Source organism: Rutidosis leptorrhynchoides, chromosome 2 (genome assembly GCF_046630445.1).
Source record: "Rutidosis leptorrhynchoides isolate AG116_Rl617_1_P2 chromosome 2, CSIRO_AGI_Rlap_v1, whole genome shotgun sequence".
In the NCBI taxonomy this organism is placed as follows: Eukaryota; Viridiplantae; Streptophyta; class Magnoliopsida; order Asterales; family Asteraceae; genus Rutidosis; species Rutidosis leptorrhynchoides.
The window spans coordinates 1,399,749-1,408,092 of NC_092334.1; the positions used below are offsets into that span (position 1 = coordinate 1,399,749).

The 8,344-nt window shown below is 34.0% G+C and overlaps 1 protein-coding gene and 1 long non-coding RNA gene across 3 annotated transcripts; one reads left to right on the forward strand and one right to left on the reverse strand.

Annotated features, from left to right (window-relative positions):
- Nucleotides 1-2,374: 2,374 nt before the first annotated feature.
- LOC139894266 (uncharacterized) lies at nucleotides 2,375-5,503 on the forward strand. 2 transcript variants are annotated; one of them, XM_071877465.1, is made up of 4 exons: nucleotides 2,375-2,909; nucleotides 3,004-3,447; nucleotides 3,593-4,027; nucleotides 4,993-5,503. In XM_071877465.1, the coding sequence occupies exons 1-3, from the start codon at nucleotides 2,685-2,687 to the stop codon at nucleotides 3,989-3,991; spliced, it is 1,068 nt and encodes a 355-aa protein (XP_071733566.1). In that variant the 5' UTR covers nucleotides 2,375-2,684; the 3' UTR covers nucleotides 3,992-4,027; nucleotides 4,993-5,503. The 2 variants fall into 2 exon arrangements, with proteins under 2 accessions (XP_071733566.1, XP_071733565.1); XM_071877464.1 differs by lacking the exon at nucleotides 4,993-5,503 and having other exon boundaries at nucleotides 2,376-2,909; nucleotides 3,593-4,380.
- LOC139894267 (uncharacterized) lies at nucleotides 4,429-7,907 on the reverse strand. Its single transcript, XR_011774865.1, has 3 exons — nucleotides 7,708-7,907; nucleotides 7,197-7,270; nucleotides 4,429-6,800 (listed from the first exon to the last, which is right to left on the reverse strand). It is a non-coding gene; the product is annotated as an uncharacterized lncRNA (long non-coding RNA).
- Nucleotides 7,908-8,344: the final 437 nt, after the last annotated feature.

Below are 8,344 nucleotides of genomic sequence, written 5' to 3' on the forward strand. Positions count from 1 at the left end.
TTTTTTCGAGCGTATTTTGAGATTTTAGCTATTGAGGTTTAGATATTAGGGTTTAGATATTAGGGTTTATAGGGTTTAGAAATTTAGGGTTTAGGGTTTAGATTTAGGGTTTAGATTTAGGATTTAGATTGAGTTTTTAACACGAACGGTTTAGAGTTTAGGGTTTAAGGTTTAGGGTTTAGGGTTTAGGGTTTGGTGTTTTGGGTTTATGGAATAAACCCAAAACACCAAACTCTAAACCCTAAACCCTAAACTCTAAATCGGGCTAAATTTTACTTCACAAAACATGAAGAAAAAAAAACGTTCACATTCTTCACGAACAATATTATCTTGAATGTTATTTTTGTCGATCGTTTTCCCGCCTAAATAATAATATTCATCACGAAGTGTCTTTTCTAAATGTTCATATTTTTGTATGATCTTGATGCCGGAAAAAAAATTTCAAAAAAAACGAAAAAAAAAAAAAATTTTGCTTCCCCCCACTTCCCCCGAATGATTACTTCCCAATTGATCCTGCCCATATATATATATATATATATATATATATATATATATATATATATATATATATATATATATATATATATATCAATTTTACATATAATTGTTCGTGAATCGTCGAGAGCAGTCGAAGTTAAATGAATGTATGAAAACATTTCAAAATTTGAGACTCAACATTACAGATTTTACTTATCGTGTCGAAACCATATAAAGATTAAGTTTAAATTTGGTCGGAAATTTCTGGGTCATTACTAGGGGTGGTCAATATTTGGTTTGAAACCGTGGAACCCGAAAACCAAACCGAAACCAAACTGGAAAAAAACCAAACCGAATTTGATAAACGGTTTTCGGATCGCGTCAAACCGAAACCGAATTTGAATTCGGTTTTCGGTTCGGTTTTCGGTTTTGAAAATTCTGAATTCGGTTTAATCGAAAACCGATTTCAAAACCGAATTCAAAATTTTTATATATTTAATTTGTATATTTATGTTTTAGTGTCATTATAATTTGGGATTCAATCAATAAAATATATTCTCACCCATATGAAGATTTGGTAGCTCACATTATAATTATGTTACTTAAATTATTATGTTCTTCTTCTTAATAACAGAAGCAGTAAACGTCATAATTAAGCTATAAATATTAATAAATCATCGAATTCTTGATAATTTAATAATACGTTATTGTTTTAGGATATAAATAACTAAGACATCAGTAACGCCATAATTAAACTACTAACGTTCTCAGTTTTTTCATAATATTCGGTTTTAACCGAAAACCGAACCGAATCCGAATTTGAATTCGGTTTTCGGTTTGGTTCGGTTTTAATTTTGAATTCGATTTTCGGTTCGGTTTTCGGTTTTGCCTAAAAAAATTTCAAAACCGAATACACCGAACCGAATAAACCGAACAAATCGAAAACCGAACCGATGAACACCCCTAGTCATTACATCACCCTTCTAACTGACGCCTCACTAGCATCACATTTGATGCCCCATAATGACTTTTTGAGCGCTACTTTTATTCCAGGCAAGTGCCCATGTCATTTTTTGGCATCAGAAGATGGCGGGGAACACGCCCCGAAGCAATGGTCTCATTCATGGACTTAAACTTCTTAGGAAGTATATTATAACCTTACAGTTAGCAGTTACAAAAATCATATCATATATATAATGAAATTTCAAGCTAGATATAATTTTTTGAGTTCGCAGAGGAAATCTTCTTAGTGACGATCACATTAGATCATATATTGTATTTACATTAACATAATTAGTGATGTCAAAGTGTTGGTGCATTGGTGGTGACCTGACTTCACATAAGGGAGGCTAGGGGTTCGACTCCCATGTGTTGCAAAATATCTCCCTTGAAGTTACCCGTTCATTTCATGGATCTCGGAGGTATTAGGTGTCTTGCTTTCGAGCCTCACCCGAGGGGGGTTTTACCACACGCGATGCTCGTATGGATCCGCTGTGAGGGTTTCCTCCTGAAGGGCGGTAGGACTGTATATTTTTCGTCCCAAAGAATGATCGGGTGGATGGGTTCCGACATCGCATTTAGACCCCGTCAGTAACTCTTAACCGCCGTTAAAAAAAATATTAGATCCGCTCCCTGTATAGATGGCATTTTGGAGAAATATAATATTAATATTATTAATTATTATAAGGTGTTGAGGGTCGCATATACTTAAAACACACACACAAAAAAAAAAAAAAAAAAAAAAAAAAAAAAAAAAAAAAAGTTGACAAATGTCGTATCTTGAAATCAAATGGTGGATCATGTGAAGGTTTATCACAACTATACATATATGTGTGGCTCCAAGGTTATGTTGTGATGTTTTCAACTGGCACAATATTATCGTTATGTAGATGTAGATAGGGTTTGTCAATATGTATGTATTAGGGCGGTGTGGCTTCTTTTTTGCCCTTAAACTTGTTCATTGGTTGATATCTAATACTCACAAAAACTAACTCTAAAGCACATGACACACACATATATAAATCCACTAATATATATGATATGATATGATCATAATCAGCAAGGAACAGAGTGTTTTCACACCCCTAGCCTAGCCTTGCCTTTTTATTTATCAGTTAATATATTTGTGGTAAATAGCGCATGTGAATGGAGTACTTTAGCTGACACTTGGTGTGTCTAGCTTCTTATCTTATTATCGATATATATACATGATGATGACTCCGATTTACTTAAATTCATCATCGCCCAATGGTCACTACAAATTAGAACACCAATTCTTTAGCTCTAGTGACGACTATGACAACGATATGCAAATTACAAGCCCTAATTCACAAGCTTCATGGTCCTCGAATTCTCCCACTTGCCATCTTTTTTCCAAGTACCCTACTACTATCCATGATCATGATACGAATTCACATCCGTCACAAAATGAGGTAATAATCAAATAAATAACTTAATTAATTTTGTGGTACGTGTTAATAGCTAGATAGCTAGTCATTATGTTTTGATTCTATTCTGTATATGTAGGATGACAACTTGGGATCACAAGCATACCTGCATGATGATTGTGCAGCTGAGAAGCAAGATGGGCTTAAATTCTGTGTATGGAAAAGGGAAACTAATTATGATGATGATCATCATCATCATCATATGAATCATGATGAGAATCAAGGTGGTAAGTGGACGACGTCTTCTAAGATGACATTAATGCTAAAGATGAAGAAAACCACGAATTCACAATTGACCACTGCAGACATATTGAAGGTTGATCAAGATCATCATAAAAAGGAACAATTAGCATCATCTCCAGTGGAAGAAATTAATGCCAACAACTCAAACTCAATCCTCAATAATGCTACTAATACTACTTGTTCTAACAACAATAACAACCACCAAATTATAATTAGAGTTTGTTCTGATTGTAACACCACAAAGACTCCTCTATGGCGAAGTGGACCTCAAGGTCCTAAGGTATACTAGTATATATTATTTCTACTTCTTAATTAATTGCATCCCCACCCCACAGGGTCGAATTGCTAATTAACAGCCAATTAATTGATCTTCTGTAGCTTAAGCTTATTATTTTGATGATCTTTTTTCCATTACGCGTATATAGTCACTGTGCAATGCATGTGGAATCCGGCAGCGAAAAGCACGAAAAGCAATAATGGCGGCTGCAGCAGTGGCAGAAACCAGCTGCAAAAATGTCTTCATTGATAAACCAACATCACTGAAAGCCACTAAAAAGAAGATTCTGCATAAAGATCATGAGAAAAAAACAAACAAGTACAAGAAAAGACAAGTATTCTCAAAGCAAATAGTACTAAACAACAAGAAGAATTGGTTACCATCTTCAGCGTCGCCTGCAGTCAAGAAGAAGCTGAGTGTCGAAGATTTATTAATTAGCTTAAGGAAAAACTTGGCTAATTTCCATGGCATGATGTTTCCTCAAGATGAAAAGGAAGCTGCAATCCTATTAATGGCACTCTCTTCTGGCTATGATGTTCATCAATAATCACCGGCCAGTAATTTTGTTTACCCTTTATTTACAGTAAGTAATTCATTTCATGCATGTTTTTGCAAGTGAGCTTTATATAGCTAGCTATTATATATATTGGATCATAATTGTAATATAAACTTCTGCTTAATTTAGATAAGATAGGGCCATTATTGTTTGTGTAATAAGGGACTTCAGAGATTTGATAATACTTCCAAAACTGGAATCATAGATTAATTTGTGTGCAAAACAATATTTTCTGTAAGCTGGTAGTGAAATAAAATTGTCGATTGATTAAGTTAGTTAATTATTATTATATTCAACGTTATTCAGACACATGTCTATGGCTCACCAAAACCATCAGCCATCTCATCCTCGACATCGCTCGCCACCACCATAGTGCCATAGGCACCACGTCATCATGTCCTCGCCATGGATGGGCTCATCATGCATTTGGAGAAGAAGAAAAGGGGGAGGGGCCAGCAGATCCGATGGTTTACCATTTTAAAAAGATGGATGAAAAAAGTATTATTATTTTGTGTTAGTCAAAATAAATGAAAATGGTAATTAATTAAGGACAAATGGCCCGAAAAGATAACGTAAGTTATCCAATTTGTCAATAAAAGTAATATGGGTTATGCTAATGCCCTAAAAGGATTACATGTTTCAATTTAGCTCAGAAAAGGACTATAATATGAAAAAGTGTGAAATTGGAGGTAACATCGTCAAATTCATTAATGACCGTTAGTTAATATTACATGATTGGTCCCCGAGTCCCTTATTCATCTTACATGATTCGTCCATTTCAAATATTTTACCTGCTAAAAAAAAGTTACATCTTCATTTCTTTAAAAACACCCAAAATCTCATATTATCAAGCAAGCAAGATTTAGTTACACGAATGCATCAATAAATCTTGTGTCAAGCAAGATCTAGTTACAAATATGCATAATAACATCAATTTCATGATCTACTGACATCTATTTCACGAACAGTCATGGTTGCGGTTGTGGTTGCAGGTGGTGATGGCGGTGACGGCATATGACGGATCTGATGGACAAACGATTGAAGACGGATTTCGTGACTGAAAGTCCAAGTCTTTGTTGTTCATCTTCTTCCTCTACATCAAGCTTTTAACCCAGGTAGATCTACCTTTTTAGGTTTAGATCTAAAAAACATTGGTGGCTTTCGTGATGATGATGATGATGGATTAGAAGATCCAACAAATTTCCCTTTTTTCAAATCCACAAATGCTCGACTGCACCATCTTTAATTGAGGTGTTTTATGTGTTTGTTTGATGTGAGTTAAATGTACACCGTTAAAATCATTAATTTATTCTTCAAGTTTGAGTTTAAGTTGTGTTGAAGTCTGTTAATGTACATAGTCAATGTGCTGAGGTCTTTGTAGTTGAGGTACCTGCAATACCATTGTGATTCTTCCACCGATCTGAATCACATAAAGTATTCATAGTACTTGATTTTAATTTTGATTTTAGTTTGTTTTGAATTTTTAAAAGGGTATGAATATGGGTGAAGTTAGTGGAGTAAGAAATAGATTTAGATACTTTGTTTTTTTTCCGTATATACCCCAATTTCTATAATGAGAAATCGATTTTAAGTTATATTTTGGATTGCAGTACACAAGTACAATGTTGGTTGATGGAAATTTTGCTCATGAAAATGATAATCAAGATGATAAAGGACGAGTGGTGCAAGTTTTAACAAAATTCAGGGACCAGTCGTGTAATTTTAACTAACGGTCGTTAATAAATTTGACGATGTTACCTTCAATTTCACACTTGTTCAAATCATAGTCCTTTTTTGAGCTAAATTGAAACACGTGATCCTTTTCGGGCATTAGCAAAATCCATATTATCTTTATTGGCAAATTGGGTAACTTACGTTACCTTTTCGGGTCATTTGCCCATTAATTATTAGTATTAATTATTATTACTATAACAGCAATATCCAATTTTACTAATGTGATATATGAAGCATACTCTAAAATAAATCGAAGTCATATTTTCGATTAAGGGTAGTGAACGTTCTAATAACCGAGGACGAAGTACTTTTTTGGAAGAAAAAAATAAACTTATACTCCATAACTAATGAAACTTTCATAAATTATGAAAGAACCAATTAAAACCGAACATTTTTAAAACCCACAACTTGATCACTAGAACATGTAGCTACATTGCCCACCTTACCCCATTAATGGAACAAAACTTAATGCCCACATCAGGAATACTAGAACGAGCAACATCTTCGCCCACCTTAAGCTTGAATAAATCTGAAAATAAAGTTGTAAATGACTTATGAACGCCCAAGCCACAACGGATATTATCAACACCAAAACAAGTGTCCACATTATCCGGGCATGGCACCTCTTCCAATACTTTGTCGAAACTAGCATGAAACGATCTCGACTCATTTTCGCAAAAACGACAATTTTTTTCCTCGACCCATTGCAAAATTTCTCATTTCTACAACAATACTTAGCAACTCCAAAGCAACCTTTTTAACATTACTACAACATCGTAATGTGACAAAATACATCAACCAAGGTAGGAGTACTAAGTTTACGACCCAAAATAAGACAAGCAACAAACTTGACCCATTACACACTACAAGTGTTAATAACTACCTAATTTAACAAAGTAGACACACACAAAAATACTAGTAGCAAGAGCATGATCTTAGGGATTTATATCTCCCATCAAAAGCATCTAACAAGCTAAACATACAACTTCAAAAATACGTTTCACATCCACAAGTTATCCATTTAGTACGCCTTTACCTTTACGAAAATCGGAGCCTATAAAATGAACTAAACAACAACGGTAAGCGAACGCTTAGAGAATACAATACGCACATATCAAATGATAAATTTTAATGACTGGTATACAAACCGCTTACACATTCCAATAAGCATACAAGTCATACATCATACAAATTGCACCCCCGTGCTAAGTTGGGTTCTTGCTTAGTCCCCGACAAGAAGCAAGTCCCTATGACATCTCCCCGATGTCATAGTAGACATCTCCCTGATGTCATAGGCAATGCGCTTCCCCAATGCCAACCCACCATCTAGTGCGTCCCCGACGCTAGGAACCTATTGTACATCTCCCCGATGTAATTTAAGTACCTATTACTTCCAACAACAATAAAACAATCCGCATACCAAAATCAAATCTAACAAGTAATATGTACACATTGTACTCACCTCGAAATTCAAGCAAGAGATAATTACGAATACTTTCAAATACGATCTCGATCACTCTTTTAAGTACGATTCACCTAACAATAAACATGTACATAAACTTATCAAATCTCTATCATCTTTGGTCAACAAAGTCAACAAAGTTAACCAAGGTCAACCAAACCTAGGGTTTTATCATTCAAACCCCCAATACACACTCTTAATACCCTTTAACAAATTCCAAGATTCATTTACATAAGTCTTCTCATTTTAATCACACTATTATTAACAAAATTTTACCTTCAATAAGTTTCTTAGTCAATAAGACCAAAAATCAAGTGTGAAGATTTAGTCACCCCAATTATGAATTACAAATTTCCATTTTACATGTTCATTATCACTACCAAATTTCCACTCATAAACCTTAACTCTCAAAATTTGAATTAGGGTATCAATAGAGTTGGAAAGTCTCTTTCTAACACTAATTAACCAAAACAAAACAAGAATTCGAATTAAAAGTGAGAAATTCGCATACCTTGGGTCTAGGGTTTTAATACTACTAAAATCCCCAAATTTACAAAGAGGATGAAGATGAAGGAAATTCAAGATTCCTAGTAGCACTAGCAAGCAAGTAGTAATTAAGTTGATTACAACCTTAATTCAATTGCATATAAGAAAATCTAGGGTTTATGATGATTTTGCCCAAATTCGCCTCATACTCTCCCCGTTCTATACTTTTTTTAAGCATTGTGAAGATATTAGCTGCTGTGCCAGATATTTAAGGGATGTATTTTAACCGCATTTACACTTTTAGCCCTCCCTTACACCATGTCTTTCCACCTAAGTCCTATTATTGCAACAAAGGTCCTTTTTCTAACAAATGTTAAAATAATTAACTCTACTTAATAATAAATAATACCTTTTAAAAATTGGTTTGTTACTGTGATGACCCGGAAATTTCTGACCAAATTTAAACTTAATCTTTGTATGATTAACATTTCCGACACGATAAGCAAAGTTTGTAAAACTGAATCTCAAAATTTTTGAACTACTTTCATATATTCAAATACCTTTCGATTATTCTTGACGATTCGTGAACAATTATATGTATATAGATACATATATATATACTATAACTTGAAAACGTAGCAATGTATTAATTTTTTGATACC